General features: G+C 36.5%; 1 protein-coding gene and 1 long non-coding RNA gene across 2 annotated transcripts; one reads left to right on the top strand and one right to left on the bottom strand.

Annotated features, from left to right (window-relative positions):
• Nucleotides 1-3,640: 3,640 nt before the first annotated feature.
• On the bottom strand, nt 3,641-17,740 carry LOC123664138 (atrial natriuretic peptide receptor 2-like). Its single transcript, XM_045598742.1, has 7 exons — nt 17,605-17,740; nt 7,342-7,486; nt 6,905-7,054; nt 5,785-5,977; nt 4,779-4,953; nt 4,307-4,497; nt 3,641-4,165 (listed from the first exon to the last, which is right to left on the bottom strand). The coding sequence occupies exons 1-7, from the start codon at nt 17,738-17,740 to the stop codon at nt 3,641-3,643; spliced, it is 1,515 nt and encodes a 504-aa protein (XP_045454698.1).
• Nucleotides 4,517-7,424, top strand: LOC123664139. Its single transcript, XR_006744781.1, has 3 exons — nt 4,517-4,539; nt 4,622-4,707; nt 7,371-7,424. It is a non-coding gene; the product is annotated as an uncharacterized LOC123664139 (long non-coding RNA).
• Nucleotides 17,741-27,200: the final 9,460 nt, after the last annotated feature.

Here is a 27,200-nt window from a genome sequence, read left to right as displayed (position 1 = left end):
TCTAAAACAAAGATAAATTAAAGCTATATAAATCAAGTTACAAAATTAAAAATTTAATGGCACAGTAGTCATAGTTTGCTGTGTGGTTACGGCATTAAGAATATAGCCACCCCCTCCTTTCCCGTGGGTCTCGTAAGAGGCGACTAAGGGATAACACCACTAACACCTTGGAACTTAAAAAGCCGACCGATGGCGGGATAACCACTTTAAACTGCTGGCCTTGAAATACACAGGCCGAAGACGGGCAGCAGCGTCTTCAGTGCGACAAAGCCAGCCCTGCGGTCACCAAACCGCCTGCCCAGCGTAATGACTATGGGCAAAACACTTGAGTTTACTCCATTTTTGGCGCGAACTTGTGGAGGCCTATGTCCAGCAGTGGACTGTATTAGGCTGAAGTGATGATGTTGAGTGATGTAGCCATAGCACTGGCTGTTGCTCGAGACTCGAACACAAAAGTAAAACCGTCCGCCAAGCACTCTAATATTTCTCCTTCATAAGCTATTACGGTTATGATCAGCAATGGAGTTAATACTTACAGGCTATTAACAGTACAATCACGTTTCATAACAAATTAATTACTAAAGTAATTATTTTTCAGTTACGTACCGATGTTCTATGCTGTGAGGTATCAATGCTTTTTCAAACCGTCTTCAATCAAGTGAAGCATGTTATCAATTAATTTGCATTTTAGGTATCAGCAGTACATTACGATTTGTAAAGTTTTAATCACATTTTTATAAATAGAGTAAGTATATTGTGTCTCTTAAGAGTCAATATAGATTTTGTGGCAAAAATTATTTTTTTCGGCAAAGCGTTGTGCATGAGCCCACAAAGGTTTCTGAGTTGGTACGACCAAAATAAAAAGCGTAGCAACGCGAGCAGGGTACAGCTAGTATTAAATATAAATTAGTAATAAGTCCAAAAATATTTGATGAAACTATCTTAACCAATTTTATAAAGCTTGATAAAATTATCTTTAATGTTTGTTTGTTCATTTTATCATTAAAAAAACATTAATTACATTGAAATTCAATATGGATAGAGCCGCTTACCGCGTCTAGTAAACACTGTGGACTTGAAGCTTTTATGAAATTAATAATTCATAAAACATAAATAATTTTAGGTCAAGCCTCGATTTTCAATAGGGTATACAAATTAAAATCTGTATTATACGTTAAACATTTATTTCCTTCAAATATTAATTAATTCGTAATTTCGACAATCAAACTAAAAAAGGAACGTGAAATTAAAATACAGATAAATTTATTTCACAGCTCTTATAAAAATCTTGTACTGTAACAATAACATTATCACAATTAAACACCTAAGTCTACTTCGAATAGAATCTAAAAATTTGAAACACGACTACCAAGACTTAAACGTAATTTCCTTGCAATAACAATAATATACTATGTCTATATAATCAAAATTTCCTGAAATGGAAACAATTTAAATGCAATTTAAACACAGGAAACATTTTCTAAATATTCTTATAAAACCAACCACCAACTATTAAGTGAAACAAAGTCCTAACATTAATTTAAAAAGTTTTCCAGATGAAGCTTTTAAACTGAGATTTAAAATAAATAGGTTTTACCTATTATACACAAAAAGTAGTTAACAGCTACAGCGTACATCTAAATATAAAGGTGTAAGAAACACGTAATTTGGACACTTTATTTTTCGACTTAGAGCTTACTTAAAAGCAAAGCATGCTGATAAACAAAGCACAAAAAACTGTTTTTTGACAGTTAGCAACCTCTACGAGGTTCAAAAGAGATAGTAAAGATGGATGGATGATGGATATGAATGGATAAAAATGATGGACATAAAGTATTCGCCCATTTGTATTGTATTTTTAAACAAATAATATATAAAATACTATATTTATAAATTAACGTATCATATCATATTTAAATGCTTTCCAATGTTCATTCTCCAGCCTGTTATTAAATACAATTTTTATTTATTATATATTTATTATTTTATTTATTTATTGATAGTTTATTGCACAATACATTAAAGAATTGTACAAAAGACGGGCTTAATGCTAAAAGCATTCTCTACCAGCCAACCTTAGGACTTACAAGAGCGGATGTTTGCAGGTGTGTAGGACTGGGTATTACTAAAATACACATTAAGAGAAAAAAGATATCGACGGGTGCAAAGTAAAAAGAGTTATATACAAAACAGCTACTTTTCAGGAGAGCGTAAAATAGGAAAAAGTGCTCCCATTTTGTCAATTTCAAACCAGATTTGTTGAAATTTTCATCACTGCTATATTTTTTAGAAAGACAAACATAATTTATTTCTTCTAATTGTGTTTAATTTACGAGATATTGCAGTTGTCTGCCTCTACATTGTGCTTAAAAATTTGACAACTAAATTAACTACCACTTGGTCGTTTCTACATAGGAATTAATAAATCTGGATTTAATAAAGATGTTTCAATAAGTACAAAAGTATGACTTTTCCACTTCCAAAAATTTCCAAAAACGTCTTTCCGTGTCTATTGTGATGTATTCAAATGGTTTATTATTATGATAACACTTTCACACAAACCTTAATACGTAAAAAGCCAAAACAAACAAACATTGTTGCCGGCCTGCGAAGGACATGTCATCTGACTGATGACACAATAGGAATGAACGTGCGCCCCCCGTGCGGACTGCGTAAAAGCGGCCAGGCGGTAGTTGAATGCATGTACGTCGTGTAATTTTACAAAACAGCAGTAGTTGTCTTCTTTTACTTGACAAAGTACAAGAAATGAGGCGATATTTGTATTTTTTATTTTGCCATGTTGTAAAATATAAAGTTTTTAGTTAGTTACTGCAATAAAAAAAATCTCAAAATTGTAGTTAACTTTTTTACTTTGCACCCGTCGATATATTCTATGTCTTTGTCTATATTGACTAATTTCATTAGCATTATAGATCAATGAAATACAATATAAATTACACATAAAAAAAATTCAACTAAGAAAATATCGCTTTGAGCTGAGATCATTGAATATTTATATAAATATTTTTAATATATTAGTTTATACGTGACGGAATTAAAGAAAAACTATTTCGACACAAACACACTTACCTTATTTTTTACATATTGTACTTACAATTAATGATGATTTGATGGATTATTTAATTTGTATGTAATTCCAGGTCAAGTACACACTGAATAAAAATACGGAAGTATAAAAGGTCAGTAAAAACACTACAGGGTCTAATATAAAGTACATCAATAATCTGATTAAATTTATATTCACACAAATCTCACTACAGCTTTCCAATAGATCGCCTCTGCGACTTCTTATTCTATTGTATTGGTTTGTATTTTTTAAATATCTACACTACATTTTATTATTATATTACTTATACTAAAATTCGGAGTAGGTATTTGGTCACCCACAGAATTAAGACTACAATCTATCAATATTACATTTAATAATACTCTATAAATATTATTAATTAATTAATGAGTAGACATCAAGTGGTTTAGGTGCTTTGCACTAGGATATATAATAACTATTTTAATTATATTCATGTAGAAACATTTAATACCTAATAAATAAAAGTACAGAAACTTTAAATCTTCCAAGAAGTTACAAGAGATTAAGGTCAATTAATTTCCATTCGTCACTTCAGTCTTCATTTTTTACAGCTTTTTGCTTAGTATTTTTAGTATCATTCGTATTATTTATTGTATTATTAAGTCTGTTGACAACATCTCTAACTTTTCCTTTATTAATTACGAGTTCCTTATCATATGTGGGAGTAATTAGGCCTTTGTCATTACCATTGCATATTGACTTACTACAATTTGGCGCTGAAGCCAAGTTAGCGCTTTGAGACAATCTAAATTCTCGCACAGCGTTGTCTATATTGTTGATGAGATCTTTGGCAACAAACGTCGCTATTTCATGTTTTATACGATCTCGTTCTGTTAATATATCTGATGTTCTATTGGCGTTATCTTTTGTTCCATTTCTGTCTGGACTTTGACTATGCGTGAGTGAGTGGGATGCAGGACTGTCTGGGCCTTGAAAAGTAATGCTGGGATTATTAGTAACAGTGTTTTCGCTACAATTCTTTGGTACATATGTATTGTTCGTAATGGAACTGTTTTTTTCACCAATTAACCAGTATGTTGTCATTTTACCTTTACCCTGGTAAAAAAATGTATATATTAATAAAGTAATCTCATTAAATTAAAAAAATATTTTTAGTGATTATGTGTTCGTTACAATAATAATAATTTAAAAATCCTTTCAAAACAAACCTAAAATAAATTATTGCTAGTGCATTACCTTCATCGTGATTTCTCCTCTACATTCAAGTTCAAAGCAATCATATAAATCAAGAACTTCCTTTGTTTTAGGGCTGACATGAATCCTAAGTGCTTCCCCGTGTGATTCCATTCTTGAAGCAGTATTAACAGTATCACCAAATAAACAGTACCGGGGCATCTTTAACCCCACAACACCAGCTACACATGGACCTATTAAAACAAATAAAAATCACTTTTTAACACTAAAATTTTGTGAGTGATCCAAGAACTTTATCCTTGTTTTTGTTTTTAGTTTTTTCTAAGATAGCTATTGTTTTCGTAAAAATTTAAAAAGGTATTTACCTCAATTCCGTTTCAGACAAACAAGAAAGTTAACTTCTATCAATAACCATAATGACTATTAGTTTTACCGAATAAAAAGTAAGTATTTGTTATCAGCAGCACATCGCAGGATATTTTTAGTAAAAAAGCAAATTTTAAAACTTAGGTACCCGAATGCATGCCAATCCTCAAAAGTAATTTTTCACCAGGCCGATGTGGAACAGTCTTCTCTCTAACAGCTCGAAGTAACGCCAATGACATACGCGCAATCTCCGCAGCGTGACGATTGCCATTGCGCATCGGAAGTCCAGATACAACCATATATGCGTCACCAATTGTCTCTACCTATCAACAAAAGCAGTTTCAATATTCTTCATTCTTCAATATTTTAAAATGTAATCAAATACTTATTATATGCTTAACAATCTTTATTTCATTGAAATTGATTGAGACAATTTGCTTTTCGAGTTAATATTATATTATTACCTCTCAATATTCCCATATACTTTTTAACCGACTTCCAAAAAAGGAGGAGGTTCTCAATTCGACTGTATTTTTTTTTATGCATGTTACATCAGAACTTTTGACCGTGTGGACCGATTTCGACAAATGTTTTTTTAATCGAAAGGTGGTGTGTGCCAATTGGTCCCATTTAAATTTATTTGAGATCTAACAACTACTTTTCGAGTTATATCTAATAATGCGTTTTTACTTGACGCTTTTTTCGTCGACCTACGTTGTATTATACCGCATAACTTTCTACTGGATGTACTGATTTTGATAATTCTTTTTTTGTTGGAAAGGAGATATCCCTAGTTTAGTACCATGATAAGGAAACTAGGATCTGATGATGGGATCCCAGAGAAATCGAGGGAAACTCTTGAAAATCCGCAATAACTTTTTACTGGGTGAACCGATTTTGATAATTTTTAATTTATTCGAAAGCTGATGTTTGCCATGTGGTCACGTATAAATTTTATTGAGATCTGATAACTACTTTTTGAGTAATCTTTGATAACGCGTAGTTACTTGACTATTTTTTCGTCGATCTACGTTGTATTACTCGTCGATCTAATTGAAGTCGGTTTTTTTTCGTTTGCGAGCAAACACAATATTTATTTTTATGTTGCTATCAAAATAAATAGGAAACAGAGAAATTAACCAAAATTGTCCTACCTTATAAACATCAAAGTTTTCAATTATAGAATCGAAACTGGTGTATAAATCGTTCAGCAAATCGACAACTTCGAGTGGTGTGGATTCAGCAGATAGCTGCGTAAAACCGATTATATCGCTGAAGTAGATTGTCACTTGGTCGTACGTCTCCGCCATAACTGGTTGACCCATTATGAGCTGTGAGGCCACGGATCTGAGAGAAATATCATTCGTTAATCCCATTAGCACAGATATATAAATCGAGATATAGCCGCTTTAATTGCAAGTGTCAAAGTGAAAAGTTAAAGCACTTTCTTTACAAGATTCTGTAATTCCTTAATACACACGATGCAGTCGTTTACTTTTGTCTTTGAATTTGAAATACTGTCACTGATAATTTCATAACCGCTTAAATGTAATTGTAATCAGATTTTACGATATTTTATATATAATATATAAATTAATTATGCCACCCAAAGACAAAGTCTTAGATAAACGAATGGAGTTTTATACATGGATGTATTAGAAGAATTATTATACATGGTAGTCGCTCTTAAATTTCACTACTATTGGGATGTTTGTAATACTCTTCCCACTTTTTAATTTTATTATTAAAAAATGTCCTCCTCATAAGTATCTACGCATTTTATGAATATAATGTATATAGGTAGTATAATCATATAAAGTTAAAAACTGTGCCCCGCAGTTCTCCGCAGTTAGAAATATGTATAGCCTTACTCAGTAAATTGACTATCCAACATTAAAATAGTTTTTGAATTTGTATCAGTACTTGCTGAGATAAGCGCCTTCAGACAAACAAACAAACTTTTCAGCTTTATAATCTTAGTATAAAATAAATAAATTGATAATTACATATAATTGTATAAAGCGTAATTTTAACAGCACAGAAAAAGATTTAGAAAACAACTTTGAAAAATTGAAATCCAACGATGGTAAACCAAGAAAGAAAGAAAGATAATTTTTATTCGTTCAAATTGTCATTTGTAAAGAATTGTCTCGAGGCTCTAGTTTTATTTTTATATTTCATAATTTTTTTATTTTAATTTATGATAAAGTAGAATTCCATTTTACTATTTAAATGTCTTAGAAATAGAATAATTTGTTAGATATTAAAACTTACTTAGGCAACAACTGGTACAATAATTCCTCACATTTTCGTTTTTCTTCCAAGTAATCGGACGTCCGTTCCTCTACCAGAGCCTCCAAATTATTTGCATACTGTTCAACTTGTGTTAAAAGCATGTCCAATCGTGTAGATGTCTCGCAATCCCTAAAATTAAATTAGATAGAATGCATATTAAATTCGCTATACATTACTGCAAAATAAAAAATAAATAAAAAAAAATAAAAATATAAAATAAAAAAAATGTACAGATAGAGTGTAAATAAGTGTTAAACTTTTAATTATTTTCAAATATTTTGTTTATTTTTCTAGCCAAAAATTTTAATAAACAATCATTTTTTTCCAAAAAGTTTACTTCAAGTGACCATAATTTATTTTATAACCTTTTTTACCCTTTTGTGTATCACTACCAGAATACATATTTTAAAAATTACTTGTTAATCCTGTGTATATTTTCCTTTAGCGCTGAGAAATCCGGTCGATCATCATCTGGCAAGGTCCAAGGTGGTTCACCAGTGAGAGACTGACGCGGGGATACTGACAAAGGAGACGTGCCTCGGTTCCGCATGTCAGCATTACCTGAAAACTCTCATTATAAGACTAGCGTTCTCTCTTAGTAGTCACTTATTCATTCATTTCTTAGTTCACTGTGTTATTTAAATAATTTCATCAACTGCATTCAATATTTCACTTTGAGAAATAATCGAAAATGTTACTCAATACCATATTCTGCTTCATCATAGTTTTACTGTAAATTTTCTATTGCTGGGAAAATTCATTTCTATGTAATGGAATAATTAAAGCTTAAATTGTTACGACGCTTTATTGGAAATTGGCGAATAATTGGAAATACGACCACTCTGATGTAGTTGTAGGAGTAGTCGACTAAAACACCGATGGTTTGCGAGTTCGAATCCCAGTTTTCCGGTTTGGATGCCTGTCTTTGTGGGTTACCCCACCGTGCTTCGGAGAGTACGTTAAGTCAGATCCCGGTTGTTATCATAAATACCTGATAGCGATCGTTACTCATAGTAGCGAACATATCCGCCAACCCGCAGTGGACCAGCGTGGTGGCTTAAGCTCCAATCCTTCCCCTACGTGGAGAAAGAGGCCTATGTCCATCAGGGCATATGATACCGGCTGAATGATGATGAATGTTGAAGGGTAAAATTATTGTCTCGTGTTTATCTATGGTAACAATCGGGAATGACGTCACCACGTGTTCTTCAAGACATAATGGGAAAAGTCAATGAGATATATATCAGCAACAAATATTTCTTCATTTACGTATATACGTGTATGAATTAGATTCGAATACACAACCTTATGTAGTAGAATATCCTACACAAATTCACTTTAGGAACGGTTGGAACGGTTTGAGGTTGATCCCCCGCACTCTTTTTTAAAGTAATACAAATAATACACAAGTATAAATTTCACTTTAGACATGGAAATATCACTGTTTGCGTTACACGTGAAACCTTTTCTGGGTGGGTTTTATTGAAATTCTGTATGGTAATATATTTTACCATATCAAAGGCGCAAATAATATTTTATATGTGCATGTAGATTTAAGAATATTCAAATAACTGATACTGATAACTGAAACTGAAGCAATGATAAAATCAACGTTGAAACATATACATGTGTATATTCAAAATATTCTAAAGGGTAAATTTTTGATAACATACTAACATTGTGAGAAAGTATATGTTAGTTATTTATTCAAAAATTTTAATACAGAAGTAATTAAATTTTGACTAATCTCGTAGCATATCGAATATTAACAAATATTACAGTTGTATGATTGAAAAACCCTTTTTTAACTAAATTTACAATATTATTAAAAATACGAGCATATAAATCATTAAGTTTTTTGCGTATAGCCTAAGCATTATGGGCGCGTACTATTTTTACAGCTTTTTTTATATGTATACGCCGATTTTTTTAAATAAAAAAAAAGTATACTATACACACTCACACATGCATGCACACAGACAATACATACATACCTATGCGTATACATTTTATATAATATATAATTATTTATCTCTATATATATACTGATGAGTATAAAGTTAAAATTTAAAAAAAAAAACAGCTCGAATAATATTCTAGCAACATTAACAATTGTTTTAAAAGTAAGTGTGCTTAGTATTGTTCAATTTAATTGATGTTTCATTGTTTTCAACAATTGTGGTCTAAAGAATCTGTATTTATAAACATTTATTGTGTATAAATTTTAATTACTTCTTGAATATTTCGGAATATTTTAAAATAATTATTCAAATTTACTTAAACAAAACACACGAGTTCAGTCCATTTTCGACGCAAACTTGTGGAGCCCTCTGTTCAGCAGGGAACTGTACTGGCTGAAGTGTTGATGGTGACTTAAACAACATTTTAAATTATTTTTTATAATCGATTAACTCATTTAAACAGTTAAATTTAACATGTTTTTAATCTATCTTACAAAGCGGATTGAAATATATGGTACAACCACATCCAGATCTCGCGGAGCACAATTTATTATCATTTAAATTTCGTGTCGAGAAATGTTGCTCACATACGAAAACCTAAATTGCTTTCAATTCAATAATTACTGCTTAGTTGAAAACAGAATCTTCTAATATCGCTTAATTTTTTTAAAACCGCTTAAGTTTTGCTGAATAGTTTTTTTTTGCATTCTATGAAAAGAAATTAAAATTAAATGTCGTAATTACTTTTTTTACTTTTGCAGACATACAAATGCTCTCTGTGTTATAAGAAATGAAAAAGTAATAAAACTTACTGCAAATATTTACCAAACAAATGCAACTTGGTTCTTAGTAATAGTTAAATAAACTTTTTAAGTGAATTTGTAACAAAACTTGCAAATGTGCGATAAAGTTTTAGAAAATCATTCTTCGTCACGTTTGGAGTCGCACGAATTAACATAAGAAAGTAAATATTATTCATAGATTTTACAAACTTTTTACATAGAAATGAAATGTTACTTTATAAAAGTAAGCTTTCGAATTAAATTTTATTGATATTTGGTTTTTGTATTGACACATAAAAGACACAGTTGTTTAGAAATCATAGACACACACTTCAATTTTCTTTATATGTACTAACTGTTCCCGTGAATTCGTCCGCGTGGAATTAAACAAAAAAGTTATAATTCAGTTCGCAGAGGTATAAAATAAATAAATTTCTAAAATAAAAGTAGCCTAAGTTACTCCTTATTACATCAGCTATCTGCCAGTGAAAGTTGTGTCAAAATCGATCCAGCCGTTTCAGAGATTAGCTGGAACAAACAGACAGACAGACAGATAAAAATTGTAAAAAATGTTATTTTGGTATATGTACCGTGTATATATCCATATGCAATTAGTGAAAAGCGGTTATTTTAATATTACAAACAGACACTCCAATTTATTTATTTGTAAAGATGTATAGAGTATAGGGAATTTTATATTTTGAATTTTATTTACTAGTCATTATGAATGGCGTATGATTTCGTATTGTTTCCTATCATAACACACGTAAATAAAATGAGCCAACCAAACAAGCTCTTATATCACAAAGATAAGCGCTCAAATGGTATGATCTCATACACAAGACCCTGCGAGAAGAAGCTTGTAAAATAAAACATATGATGGCTTAATTTCGATGCTTGTCAGAGTAACTAACCTTTATGGTTACTGCTCTATTCCTATATCTTGTGAAATAAAGGTTATAACAAACATATAAAGTAAGGTATCAAACAGGTTTGTTTATTCTTGAGATAACTGAATCTAAAATCAAACAGACTTTTCAGCTTTCTAATGTTACATATTCATAAAACCGTTGACCCATCTAAACACGCTTTATTCAAACCCACCCTTATCGTTTTGAAACAGTATAGACAGTATAATATATGCTAAATAATTCAGGCGCCTCTCTAATGTCATGTCAAGTATTTGTACTCGTTAAATGCTAGACTACCTATAATTGTGTTTGCTGGCAAAAGAAAAAATACCGACTTCAATTACATCGACAAGTGATACAACGTAGGTAGACGAAAAAATAGGTAAGTAAATACGCATTATCAAAGATTACTCCAAAACTTGTACACTCCTGTGAAGATCTCGATGAAATTTAAATGTGGTCACATGATAAACATCAGCTTTCGATTAAATTAAAAATTATCAAAATCGGTAGACCCAGTAAAAAGTTATTGCGAATTTTCGAGAGTTTCCCTCGATTTCTCTGGGATCCCATCATCAGATCCTGGTTTTCTTATCATGGTACTAAACTAGGAATATCTTCTTTCCAACAAAAAAAGAATTATCAAAATCGGTACACCCAGTAAAAAGTTATGCGGTATAATACAACGTAGGTCGATGAAAAAAGCGTCAAGTAAAAACGCATTATTAGATATAACTCGAAAAGTAGTTATTAGATCTCAAATAAATTTAAATGGGACCAATTGACACACACCACCTTTCGATTAAAATAAAACTTGTCGAAATCGGTCTACCCGGTCAAAAGTTCTGATGTAACATACATTAAAAAAAAATACAGTCGAATTGAGAACCTCCTCCTTTTTTGGAAGTCGGTTAAAAATAGTTATCAAACATTAGTCAAAAATTACAGTCATTAGATTATTACTCAAAAATTACAGTCATTAGATCGGGATAAAATTTGAATGGGACAACAAGACTAAAGCTATATAACAGCTGATATTAATTATGAAGAGACTGAGGCTTTATATTATTTACTAAAAATATACAAAACAATAAGCACACAAACACTCGCACGCCAAAACGCCAACATGACAACCCGCCAACATGTCAACTCACCGACTCACCAACACGCGAACACGCCAACACGCCAACACGCCGACTCGCCAACACCCCAACACGCCAACACGCCAACACGCCAATACGTCAACATGCCAACACGCCAACTCACCAACTCACCAACATGCCAACACGCCAATACGCCAACACGCCAACTCGCTAACACGCCAACACGCCAACTCGCTAAAACGCCTACACGCTATCTCGCAAACACGCCAACTCGCATACTCACCAACACGCCAACTCGCCAACACGCCAACACGCCAACACGCCAACATGCCAATACGTCAGTTCACCAACTCACCATCACGCCAACTCGCCAACACGACAACACGCCAATACGCCAACTCACCAACACGCGAACTTGCCAACACGCCAATACGCCAATATGCCATTTCACCAACTCAAAAACTCACCAACACGCCAATACGCCAATACGCCATCTCACCAACTCAAAAACTCACCAACACGCCAACTCGCTAATACGCCAACTCGCCAACACGCCAACTCACCAACACGCCAACACGCCAACACGCCAACTCGCCAACACGCCAACTCGCCAACACGCCAACTCGCCAACTCACCAACACGCCAACACGCCAACACGTCAACTCGCCAACACGCCAACTCGCCAACTCATCAACACGCCAACACGCCAACACGCCAACTCGCCAACACGCCAACACGCCAATACGCCAACTCGCCAACACGCCAACTCGCCAACACACCAACTCGCCAACTCACCAACACGCCAACACGCCAACACGCCAACACGCCAACTTGCCAACTCACCAACACGCCAACACGCCAACTCGCCAACACGCCAACTCGCCAACTCGCCAACACGCCAACTCGCCAACTCGCCAACTCGCCAACACGCGAACTTGCCAACACGCCAATACGCCATCTCACCAACTCAAAAACTCACCAACACGCCAACTCGCTAATACGCCAACTCGCCAACACGCCAATACGCCAACTCGCCAACACGCCAACTCGCCAACACACCAACTCGCCAACTCACCAACACGCCAACACGCCCACACGCCAACACGCCAACACGCCAACACGCCAACTTGCCAACTCACCAACACGCCAACACGCCAACTCGCCAACACGCCAACTCGCCAACTCGCCAACACGCCAACTCGCCAACTCGCCAACACGCGAACTTGCCAACACGCCAATACGCCAATACGCCATCTCACCAACTCAAAAACTCACCAACACGCCAACTCGCTAATACGCCAACTCGCCAACACGCCAACTCGCCAACTCACCAACACGCCAACACGCCAACTCGCCAACACGCCAACTCGCCAACACACCAACACGCCAACTCACCAACACGCCAACACGCCAACACGCCAACTTGTCAACTCACCAACACGCCAACACGCCAACTCGCCAACACGCCAACTCGCCAACACGCCAACTCGCCAACACGCCAACTCGCCAACTCACCAACACGCCAACACGCCAACACGCCAACACGCCAACTCGCCAACACGCCAACACACCAACTCGCCAACTCACCAACACGCCAACACGCCAACACGCTAACACGCCAACAGGCCAACATGCCAATACGCCAATACGCCATCTCACCAACTCAAAAACTCACCAACACACCAACTCGCTAATACGCCAACTCGCCAACACGCCAACTCGCCAACTCACCAACACGCCAACACGCCAACTCGCCAACACGCCAACTCGCCAACACGCCAACTCGCCAACACGCCAACTCGCCAACACGCCAACTCGCCAACTCACCAACACGCCAACACGCCAACACGCCAACACGCCAACTCGCCAACACGCCAACACACCAACTCGCCAACTCACCAACACGCCAACACGCCAACACGCTAACACGCCAACAGGCCAACATGCCAACACGCCAACACGCCAACTCGCCAACACGCCAACTCGCCAACACGCCAACTCGCCAACACGCTAACTCGCCAACACGCCAACTCGCCAACACGCCAACTCGCCAACACGCCAACTCGCCAACACGCCAACTCGCCAACACGCGAACTTGCCAACACGCCAATACGCCAATACGCCATCTCACCAACTCAAAAACTCACCAACACGCCAACCTGCTAATACGCCAACTCGCCAACACGCCAACTCGCCAACTCACCAACACGCCAACACGCCAACTCGCCAACACGCCAACTCGCCAACTCACCAACACGCCAACACGCCAACTCGCCAACACGCCAACTCGCCAACACGCCAACTCGCCAACTCACCAACACGCCAACACGCCAACTCGCCAACACGCCAACTCGCCAACACGCCAACTCGCCAACTCGCCAACACGCCAACTCGCCAACACGCCAACTCGCCAACACGCCAACTCGCCAACACGCCAACTCGCCAACACGCGAACTTGCCAACACGCCAATACGCCAATACGCCATCTCACCAACTCAAAAACTCACCAACACGCCAACTCGCTAATACGCCAACTCGCCAACACGCCAACTCGCCAACTCACCAACACGCCAACACGCCAACTCGCCAACACGCCAACTCGCCAACACGCCAACTCGCCAACTCACCAACTCGCCAACTCACCAACACGCCAACTTGCCAACACGCCAACTCGCCAACACGCCAACTCGCCAACTCACCAACACGCCAACACGCCAACACGCCAACTCACCAACTCAAAAACTCATCAACACGCCAACTCGCTAATACGCCAACACGCCACCACGCCAACATGCCAACTCACCAAAACGCCAACAGTCTAATACGCCAACACCCCAACACGCGAACTCGCCAACTCACCAACACGCTAATACCCCAACTCGCCAACACTCTGATACGCAAACACACAAACACGAATGACAACTGAATAAATAATATCACAGGGAATAGTCTTCTTATTTTCTAGTTAAAAATTGCAGTACAGTCTTTTTGATTGTATTTGTATCTGGTTTGTTTTGGATACCTTAATATTACCTTAATTGTGACTCAAATAATTGTGTTTGCTCGCAAACGAAAAAAAAACCGACTTCAATTACATCGACGAGTAACGTGACAACGTAGATCGACGAAAAAATAGTCAATTAACTACGCGTTATCAAAGATTACTCAAAAAGTAGTTATCAGATCTCAATAAAATTTATATGTGACCACATGACAAACATCAGCTTTCGATTAAATTAAAAATTATTAAAATCGGTACACCCAGTAAAAAATTATTGCAGGGTTTTCAAGAGTTTCCCTCGATTTCTCTCGTATTCTATCATCAGATCCTGGTTTCCTTATCATGGTACTAAACTAGGGATATCTCCTTTCCAACAAAAAAAGAATTATCAAAATCGGTACATCCAGTAGAAAGTTATGCGGTATAATACAACGTAGGTCGATGAAAAAAGCGTCAAGTAAAAACGCATTATTAGATATAACTCGAAAAGTAGTTATTAGAAATTTAAATGGGACCAATTGACACACACCACCTTTCGTTTAAAAAAAAAATTGTCGAAATCGGTCCACACGGTCAAATGTATAACATACATTAAAAAAAATACAGTCGAATTGAGAACCTCCTCCTTTTTTGGAAGTCGGTTAAAAAAATTCTTTAGTCATCCTTACTAATATTTAAAAGCTGAAAAGTTTGTTTGTTTAAACACACTAATCTCAGGGTCTACTGATTCAAATAAAAAAAATCTTTTTATCTTGGATAGCCCATTAACCAACGAAAACGATATAAATAAAACAACAAAACGCCATAGATTATTAATGTCCTTATTTAACGCAATTGAAACCGCGGGTTACAACTGGTATTATATTAATTTAAACACTTCAAGCATATACGAGTATAAACATTAATTATGTTTTTTGGAACGAACAATGTTTCTTCATATTTATCTATTTACATAGTATGAGAAATAATTAAATATTTTAATAATATTTCTAAAACAGCAGCTGTGTCATTCTATAACGCTATAATAATAAAAATATTTATTCCAAATATTACATCACGCAGCTCTTATTAGATTTGATAAGGGTCGCAAACCAATCTATCTTCCTATTACAATAAGTAATATATAACGATATATATTTAAAGCCGTGCGATTCCCTGCGGACTAAAATAGGGCTATCCATCCTCTGGTATAAAAGACAACTAGGACAAATAAACCTGAATATCACCTGCGCCTGATCGAAGAACGTACGTGCCTCTATAAGTCTCTAGAGTTTCCATGGGTATTTTTACTTGCAGTCTAATTTTGAGCTGCTGAATATCCAATTACTTTTTGCGTTATCAGTTATATGTGGTTATATATAGAATAGAATGCCTTATAAACCTGGCTAGAGTCTAAATAAACTGAAAGCTTCAGGTCGGATGCGTGGTTAAAGCAGTTGAAAATCACGTGCTCGGCTAGTCAAAATGTTCGACATCGTCGCGTTCTAAGCTAAAGATAGATGCTATTTCAAAATCTTACATATCATTGAGACCACTATTGTAATAAGTGCACATAGTCTAGATATATTACTATGTATTTATTGATTATTATTTAGGAAACAAACAATACATATTAAAATACGAATTAGACTTGATCTTCACCCATTTGCTTAACAGATAAAAATATATAATTATCTGCTTTAGTATGGTAAAGATAAATCCTGTAAAATTATTAACTAATTTAAATTTATTAAAAGGAGAAATGACAAATCCGTAGTAAAACCAAAAACAGTGTATAAATATTTAAAGTTTGTTATATAATATGTAAATATCATAAAGAGTTTAAGATGAGTTTTAAAATAAACAAAACAGAAACATCCAAGTGTAACATTTGTTCATAATAAATCATGTGGTGTAAAAATTGTCGCAACGCTATACGACATTAATAAGAAAACTTCGTATAAAACACATTAGCTGGCGAATGAGTTCGAACATGTTGTATGAAGTGAGTGAGTGCTCGCTGCATTCAACTTTTATAACAATGTATAGGAATTTTCCAGCCACAATTTTCAATTTATTTATTTCTCTGCCATTAAAGGTTTCGTAGTAAACTTATCAACGTGCATTTCAAGATTTCTGCAGTAAAAAAAAACGTAGAGAAAATCTCTATAACGTAAAATATTTTGGCATTAACAATATGACAGCAGCATAGCTTTGTTCACCATGCAGTTTATGCTACTGTAACACTAAGTTTAAACCTATTATGGCTATTATATATGGATACTAAGATATATTATCCACACCTACTTGTTACTAAAGGCTCCTTTTATTTAATGCAGCCTATCACTTGAATTGCTTAAATTGGACAAATTTGAATAGTAATTTAAATGACAAATAATAACTAATTAATCGATGTTATAATTCAATGCGATAAGTCGAACAGTGATTGGAAATTATAATTTCGTCATTACATTACTTATCTGTATGTGAAGCTGTAATTATATTTTTCCTTAATCCGTTGATAGTACGTTTACACAGTAAAAATTATTGTCGATGGCCATGTAGATGTTTGCCTCGGTCTAGGTGTTCGTGCAGTCCTTGTGGGTCTCCGTATACCTGGAGAGCACGTTAAACCGTCGGTCTTAGTTGTTATCATGTACCTACACCTGATAGCGATCGTTACTTATAGTAGGGAATATATCCATCAATCTGCATTGGATCAGCGTAGTAGATTTAGCTCTAATCCTTTTCCTATATAGGAAAAGAGGCCTATGCCCAGCAGTGGGATACTGCAGGCTGAAGCGTATGTATAATTGCTTACGTTATAGAAAGTTTTTCGATATTGGACCTATAAGTTACGGTCTATCCTAGTTAAGAGACTAGGATTCTATTTTATTAAATAAAAAATATATCAGGTGGAATAAGGGTCTACAGATACGTACGTCGGAATTTGTCCTCCAGTATAGCAGCGCAGTAGTCGCAAGCCAGTGTGCAATGTGGTCTGCGGGACTCCAGCAGCGGACTGACGGCACGTCTTGGGCTTGATGAATCATCTCCTCCGGGTGGTACTAGTGACATCCTGTGAAGCATTAAATATTATTAAAATACGTCAAATGTGAAAAATGTTTTTTATTAATGATTACTTCAGAGGTTTGGTAAGGATTACCAGCCGGATTGTAGGTCTAATATTTGTTACGTGAGTGCCATTATGTGTATGTTTACTTAAAAATAGGTTTAAACGTATATAGCAATAATTCGTTACCTAAAATACAGGTATTACGGTAGCTGTCAATATTAGAAGCAAATGCCTGTACACCAAACAAAACAAAATTAAACCGTTAAAAATTTTGATTGTGAATTTCTTTCATGGCCCTAGCGCGTTATAATAAAACCATGTAATCCCTTATTATATAAAACATTTTATACGGCAATTTATTAATCATTTAACAAATCGTTAACATACACGAATATAACGATCATACACGTAATATTAACAGCATATTAACCTAACCTAAAATCTTAGACTTAACAATGGAATTTAATTTGTCTACCATGTTCACGCTTTAAGATTTACGAGGGAATGACAAAAATCTAACACAAAGACACTCGCGGGCCGTTAGACAACAATACGACATAATAATGTATTTTCTTTTGTTAGGTGAACTTTTTTATATGAAATGATTTGTCGCGCGAAATATTCGGTTATCAATGTAAACGGGAAAGATGAGGATAAAGTAAATCTTTATCTTAATCGTGTATTAATTTTAGGATATGTTATAATAATAATATAACAAATAATAAGACAAAACGTTGAGTATTTGATTAAAGTAGAAATTTTAGACTGACTGCCGTTTACTTTGACTGCTGTATATTTTGACTGTAGTTTACTCTGACTGTAGTTTACTTTATCTGCCGTTTACTTTGACTGTCGTTTACGTTGACTGCCGTTTACTCTGATTGACCTCTATTTTGACTGGCTATTGGCCATTTAATTTTCCCAAAGTTGGTGGTTGATTTTGCAGTACAAAGTTCACCGGGCTTAACATTTCTTATTGCAATTACGTTTATTTAAATAACATCCATTTAAGAAGGGTAACGTATTAGAAAGTTATCGTTTTTTATATGATACATATATCTTTAAAAAAATATAATATGTAAAATGAAATAAAAATAACATAATTTTTAACTAACTCCACTAATAAAATTAGATGAGTTATAATGGTAGCCCCTTATAAAAACTAAAGTTAAGATTTCAAAGAAAATTGTTTTTAAAACTCAATAAATTTAGATATTAAAATAAATTGAAGAAATTTCTAAATTTAATATTTACGATTTTATAATCGGCAAAGTTTTAAAAGATTAAAATTTCTTCTTCATTCAAGAAAACTATTTATAATTGTTATGAGTGAACTGTTCAAAAAGAACACCTCGTGGTCATTTTTGCAAGTGAAAATGTGGCAAGCTATTATTGTTTGTCAAAACACATCACTCACTCACTTCAGCCTATCGCAGTCCACTATCGCAGTGCACAACTTAGGGGTATGAAAAATAGATGTTGTTCGATTCTCAGACCTACCCGATATGCACACAAAATTTCATGAGAGTCGGTGAAGCCGTTTCGGAGAAGTTTAACTACAAACACCGCGACACGAGAATTTTATATATTAGATCTGAGTATTAGATAAAGAAAGTTCACTTAAAAAACCCACTAATAAATTTATTGCCACGAGCAAGACGTAACATTATTAATTGCCAAATTAACACGTACCATACATAGCATTAATTAGGCCTTTATGTAGCTTTCCCTAGTAAAGTCAATAGTAGATATCGGCTAACAAAAGTCGAATCGAATAAACGAATAAAAATGAAATCGAAATTCATGACTATTTTTAAAAACTAATAGAATTGAAACAAAACTAGTTTGCTGCACTGGTTTGTTGTTTTGAATCTGTTTTTGTTTTAGTATAGTTTTGTTATTTCTCTTTTAGCATTTCTGTTGTTTTGTTTATTATGTCAGCATACTGTTGTCTCCGTATCCGTATTGTACATTTGTAGTTATACAGCGATTTCTTTTCAAACAATACTTATGTATAGTTTTTTTTTTTTTTTTTTTTTTTTATTTATAAATTTTGATCCACGGGCTCAAAATGCCCGTGCCTTTGTTTATCATGCATGCATTATAATACTACAGGCGATTTTTCTACTTATTATACTACAGATCGACAGTCCTGTGACTGCCTAGTAAAACTAGGACGTGGCCCGACGCCGACGGTTTTTTTTTTTTTTTTTTTTTTTTTTTTTTTTTTTTTTTTTTTTTTTTTTTTTTTTTTTTTTTTCTTTTTTCTTTTTTCCTTACTAAATACTGTTTATGCAGAAGTATACACATAATTGCTTTCTAATTTCTAACATTATTATTTTTCTTATCTATGTCTATATTTACACTTATTTGCCTAGTTATCATATATGTACACTTATTTCCTAGTTACCATATATGTACACTTATGTTCTACTTACAATGTACACTTAACCTATGTTACTGTTAGTAAGGATTTTTTTTTTTTTTTTTTCTTATATATATATTATTTTTTATATAGTTATTATTTGTTTATCTATGTATAAGTTATCTATTTCTGTTATTTACTTAAATTTCACTACATAACTATTTATTTATCTATTTTTTTATTTTATTTTATAGGTACATCCACAAAATACATATGGAACATTATATATAATTCACTATTACATTATTATCTAATATGTATCCCATCACGGGGTACACAACATTCCACATTATATTAATGCCGTGTAGCAAGTATAATTAAAATTACTTCGCATAAAAAATTAACAGTAAAGATGCTACATGTTAATAATAAAATTCATTTAAAAAGGTCATCAATCAAATTTATATAAAGTGTAAAGTTGAGATAATATTAATAATCAAACTTAGCTTAACTAAAATTTAAATAAATATATCAACATGCAAAATAACTGCTATTTGTAACTATTTGATAAACCAAAAGGATATAAGAATTTATATATTTATATATCTACTTTCTTATTACTATATCATGAGCCACGCCTGATCCCAGCATCTTGAGCAGAGCCCTTGCCAACGACATATCACGCTTGTGGATGGTTCTTTTCAGGTTGTGCTCCAAGATTGTTTTTGTCGAGGCACCCAGCGCTCGGCTAACGAACCTGCCGATTGCGTCATCACCGTCGTCAGTGTAGTAGACACAGGTGTTAGTATGTCTTGTTAACGCTACTACCGCATGAGGCACACTGTCGTGGATTTGTAGCCTCTCGGTCTTTGTCTGGACGATGATGACCTCGCTGTAGGTTTGCCCTTGTGCTTCATGAATGGTCATGACGCGCGATCCCTCTCCAGCACCGTATCCCTGGTCCATCAGGAATTTTTTCTCTTCCTGCGTATAGACCAAGTATAGGGTGGCCTTTTGAAGTTTTGGTATTGGCGCGCCAGTGTATCCATTCATTCTGAGGGAGTGGATGGTGGGATTTGCCGAGTACATGTTTATATATACCTCGCAGATGGCATATACAACGTCCATGGGACTCCGGTATGTGCAGGACAACTCACGTGAGATGTTGATTGTCAGGTAAGGTCTACAGTACCTTATTTCGAACAGATTTTCTCTGTCTATATAAGGCAACTGGTTGACATCTCCGATGAGAACAACTTCGCTTGCCCCCGAAAGCCGAGCCGCCATTACTATAGCTCCAAAATGGTTCATAAGGGCTTCGTCCACCGTTAAACGGTTACATTTCGTGCCCCTTTTGAATCCATTTGTTAAAATGGAGGCCATAGTACGTACCCTAGACCTGATTTTGTCGCCAAAGCGGCGGGCTAGTTTCTCTTTAAGATCTTTGGCAGCTTCGACCGTCGTGGTAACTACTATTTCCACATTCTCATCGAAGTTCCTAACTATGTGTGTCGTTTTTCCGCACCCAGGTACCCCGTTTATCCACTCCAGCTTCGGCAATTGCCAGCCCACGAGGCCCGCGTCGACATCAAGATCAACTGAAATGGATTTTGCCATCTCAAGCATCCTGTCATCCAGCATTACTCTCGTGCACTTGGCAACTACCAAAACCGGGTCCCTCGGAGGTGTTAAAAATTTTGGTGACGTGTTTTCCCGCCCCGCAGCCTCGGCCGTGCCCACAAAACCACCCGTGCCGCTATAGGCTGCCATATATTTTCCTGACATGTGTCCTTTGATAACCTGGGACGTGTCGTTATTATATATGGCTGCCTCTGCCTCATCGAGCAGCACCTTCAGCAGACCTTCGCTGCCTCGCTGATGGGCCTCCAAGATCTTTTTGCATGTGGCCAAGTTGACTTCTCGATTGGCTTTTACTATGGCTAGGAATTCAACCATTGCGTTAACTGCATGGTCTAGCGGGTTCGATGCCGGTCTTAGCCTGGGCGGGGTTACTTGTCCCTTATCGGCCCTAGTTCGGTGAGTTTTCGGCTTAACCGGTTTTCCTAGATGGTCAGCCCTCAGAAACTCCCTTAGAGCCATAGCCTGTCGGTCCGTCGATGTTGAAGGTCGAGGCGCGCGGCGAGACGAATTAAACGTCGTCTTTATTGGAGAGACCAATCTGTGGATGGAATTCTGCAGTGCCACCAAGCGGGTATCGGAAGTCCGCTCACTGTTATTGGTCATGGAAGTGGTGTGTGATCTCTGTGCTGCTATTTTCAGTTGTAGGCGTTCGGATTCACTCAGTGGTGGCTCACTGAGAACCGGCCCCTCAACTGGGGACGATGGCTTAATTTCTGCTTTCAGGAAATTCAGATCTTCCCCCCTGTCTTCATATACTATGATTTCGTGCCTTTCTGATGCTATTAGGCATCCATAGTAATTTGTTATGTCCCCTTTAAAGAAGCCGGTCCTCATGGCATCCACACTAATTTTTCGCGGGCCACTGTCTTGGCCTTCTCCGCAGAGTTTTGAGAGTATTGTGCATGCCCGCGCGAATGGGGTCTCCTCGCCCCATTCGAACAGTACGATAACCTTTTCTTGCAGCTGTACGCATCGATAGTCCAAGCCACTCACCATCCGCAAGTCCAGAGCATCAATCTTGTCACGCTTAATGCTCGTTTTTGCGGTACTCCCTTTTAAGAGCAGGGCGAGTCCCGGCGACACCGTCACCCGATCCGAACTCTCCGAGCGACAGAAACTGATACCTATTTTTTCTGCGGTGTCACTCATGAAAAGGGCTACACCCCGCGTCCTTATACTTGGGTCGCCACGTTCTCCTCTTTCTCTAATTAGCTCTTCAAACGTGGCGTATAGGGTGGTGTGTTGAGACGTTGTCGGTGTTTTTGCCCTCCCAAGAAGTCTCCGCAGCAGTTTAGGGACAGCTTGCAGTGACCTCGCAATTGGATTTTTTGGAATGCTGGATTGTGCAACTGCTGCATTCTGTAATGTGGGCTGTGTTGTATGGACGGCAGATAGTGCAGCGACCGAACCATTTGCTCTGGCAGCCATTTGAGCGACCGTTCTCGCGAATTTGAGAAAAGGCGATCTTGTAGTCTCTTTCTCCAAGATAGTGTTTAGAGAAATTTGGTCTAGTTTTATCTGTAGCTGGGTTTCCAACTCCAGTCTCCTTTGGCTAAACCGTGAACATTCTAAAAGAATATGGATCACCGTTTCCTCGCACTCCGAGTCGCACACACATGAGGGACTACTTTTAAGGCCGAAGCGATGCAGGTACGCCGAGAAGCCCCCGTGACCGGTTAGAATTTGGACATCGACTGGTGTTAGTGTCATATTCTTGATTATAGTCCTGGCGGTTTTTACGCACGGTAAAAACACCTTCGTGACCGAACCAGCCACAGACGACTCATAGCGCCGCTGCCATCTCCTCACCGTCTCCTCACGTATACGCCTCCTAACGTACGATATTGGGACTTGATCGTAGTCGGGGGCCAACTTATTCATTAGTGCTGCCTTCTTAGCTAGTTCGTCCGCTCGCTCATTGCCCGGCGTTCCTGCGTGGGCTCTGAGCCAGAAAAACCTCACAATTCTGCCGTCCTCTTGCATATCACGTATGCACTTTTTCATATCGAGAGCGAGGTGGTGGGTCACTGATGGGCTTCTTAATAGGTCGAGCGAGGATCTTGAGTCGCTTAGGATGTTGATCGAGGTCCAATTTGACCGCTTTGCCATAATTACCGCTCTGTAGAGTGCATACATTTCTGACTGAAAAACAGTATTGTGGGGCTCAAGTTGAAACATAGAATACCCGGACTCCCTATCCCCCTCCCACCATGTTAGGGCAGCTCCGACTCTTCCCTCTATCTTGCTGCCGTCTGTGAATATAAGGGGACCGATTATTCGGTGATCTTTAAGAGTTTGGTGATCCAGGCTCTCCAAGCACTCATACTCGGTTGTTATGAGTAGAGATGGGTGGGGATTTTGTAAATATCCCACCCTGCGCTCCATTTCTTTTCCTGGTGGAACGAAGTCCACGCAGTGCCCTTTTTTGATTTTAAATAGGGTAGCAGCCTCCTTGACTCGAAGATCAAGGGGTAATAGACCCGAGAGGACCAAGGCCGATGCCAGAGATACAGTTCTGTACGCTTTGCATAACTTTATAGCGAAACCTCTCTGAAGCGAGCCCAACTGTCTTATAGTCATCAGTTTTTCGGCTGCCGGAGACCATGCGCTTGCTGCATAGAGAACTATAGGCTCTATTACCGCCACATATATGGTCCTCACTATCTCACCATTCAAACCCCACGTAACCCTCACCGCGCGTGCTAGTTGTTTATATATATCTGCGGCTTTTTTACATATAGCAGACACATGCGCGTTAAAGGTCAATTTAGAGTCTATAACCAAGCCCAGCAATTTGATTTCGTTTACAAAGCCCAGCCGAGTGCCAGCCATATGAATTGTGGGGAGGTCATATTTGAGCTTTCTTGTAAGTAGCATCGCTTTGGTCTTGTGCGGTGCGAAGCTCAACTTATTAAGGGTGCCCCAATCATGAACGGCAGCAAGGATCGTATCAGCTTGGGATTGCAAAACGCTAGTCTGGTGGTGAGAGAACACAAGGACCACGTCATCTGCAAATGCTTGACAATAAATCCCTGACATTGCCATTTTTTGGAGTAGCGGGTCCAGGATTAGGTTCCAGAAGGTTGGTCCACCAACTGATCCTTGGACGCAGCCTTTCGATGTACCCTTTTCACTTGTCGCTCTCGCATAGTTGATTCCGATCTTCCTGTCCGTTAAGTAGGACACTACTAGGGCATATAAGTTTCTGGGGCATTGTTTTTCTATCATCCGTTTCTTAAGGGCTGGCCACCATGCGTTGTCGAATGCGCCCTCTATATCAAGCGAGATTAGAAGAACTATCTTTTTCGACTTTATTTCCGCTCGTATATGTTCAACCAAGTCGTAGAGCGCGTCCTCAGTTCCACGCTGCGGCACAAATCCATACTGGCTTGGGTGAAGAGTTGGAAAGAAGCGCCACTGAAGTCTACCCACGAGGAGCTTTTCTACTATTTTTCCTAAGATTGACAGTAGGCCTATTGGTCTATATGATTTTGGGTGGGTGTAGTCTTCCTTTCCTGGCTTGCGGAGAATGCGCACGTGGGCGACCTTCCACTGTTTGGGTATAGTTTAAAAATCCTTATTTACTCGTAATTTATTTGCTAAAATAGGGCTTAGCAAGTATGATTCTATTGTATCGATTGATACTTTAATTAGAAATTTAATCGTAAATGTTGATGTTATGTGTAACAAGCGGGTAAAGTTACGGGATCCATTAAAAGTTTCAAGGGTGAAAATACTTTTTATTTGAATGAACATGTGTGACCTTTCATTATAAAATATTTCTGAAGCTTTTATTCACATCATGTAGCCTGAAGATTTGTTTCTGATAGTGTCTGAAATATCCATGCAGTAAAATATTACGTACATTACACATTAATTTTTTGTTCATGATACGAACAAAACGTAGGTTGATAAGGGAAAAAAGTAGTAAGGTTGATGACTTGCATGTAACTTGCAACATAAACGTTACATACATGTAAGTCATAAACATATCTTTTATTCATGTGCGTTTGGTGGTTAAAAGTTAGATCAAACTGACTAATATTGGCGATAATAGAGTATTGATTATATATATTTCTAGTAAGATATTTTTTATACCTTTATACGGCTTAACCCTGTTAAGGTTAGCTGAAGGAAATAAGAACATACTAGCTTACTGCTTACGGCTTGGCCTGCGTGGATTAACGGCACTATCTTGTTTGTTAAGACATAGCCTACGTCTCTCGGTGATAATGTGAAATTTTTCTTTTGAAAGAACTCATAAAGTTAGTCCAGTAGTTTTTGTGCTTATCCATTACAAACAAACAAACAAACCGTCTTTTTTTCGCAATATTATTAATAATAATAATAATTTATTTCAGGCATAATTATGTCCATATTTTTGTTAGTTACATTTTTTCCTAAACTATGTTAGTTTCAACAATTGTGACCAAACAAATTATATCAAATCAAAAATCAATAAAAATAACACTAACATCAAAATCAATATACTAAAATTCAATCAAACCCAAAATTAAAATGATCACCAAATTCAATTAGTATAGACATATTTTATATAAAGAATAAATATACTCGTACATATAATTGTTTCGTATTCGAATTTGAGCGTTTGCGGAGTTTAATTTAATATTTAATATTAAATTGCGGTCTGCTCGAAGAAGGTTGATATTATCTCTGACCTTGGGGAAATATTTCCATTTTGCCAGGTCTAGTTTGATTGTAGAAAATTGTTTCTGATTACACAGGTTTCGAGATTTGAACGATAAATAATAATGCTGCGATACAAATTGTTTGATTAGGGCCTGTTAGATAGTACTGAAAGACGCATTAATGATTTTTAATTTTAATACACTTTTATTTCTTTATTATTGCATTAAACAAAGTTTACTAACAAAACCGACAAACAATTAAATATAATTATTTTCAAAACGAAAAACTATATTAATCGTAAACAAAAAGCTATAACAAATACGAAAATTTATGGATAGTTTTGGAATAGCCTTTTATAAATAAAAATATTGAAATAGCGGTATATACACAAGGGACAAGGTGCTCTAAAGTAGGCTTCTTAATAGGGTGACGTCATCAATATGACGTTATTACCTTCAATGTAATCATGTTCGTGCTTTACGTCGTGATAATTCGTTTCATAATATAATAATTTTAAAGCACTTTTATCAATAGTTTTAACATTACACTCTATAACAATATTATAAAGAATACAAATCCAATACTTAAACAATATTAATGTTAATAGTCAGACGACTCGAATAAGAATAATAAATGGATGTAGCGTTAGATAGACACCACACCAAACATAAAAGCGTCGTTCCTTTTTTCGTAAAATCAAACGATATACGAACATTTCGTTTTATAATTCATATGTTTTTTACATCACGAAAAAAGGTGTTATATGGTGTAACAAACAGCTTTAATCACGAAATGTACACTGTAAT

The sequence above is a fragment of the Melitaea cinxia genome, chromosome 21 (assembly GCF_905220565.1).
Source record: "Melitaea cinxia chromosome 21, ilMelCinx1.1, whole genome shotgun sequence".
Classification (NCBI taxonomy): domain Eukaryota; kingdom Metazoa; phylum Arthropoda; class Insecta; order Lepidoptera; family Nymphalidae; genus Melitaea; species Melitaea cinxia.
The sequence above is the reverse complement of the archived record's forward strand: the minus strand, read 5'-3'. Positions and strand labels throughout refer to the sequence as shown.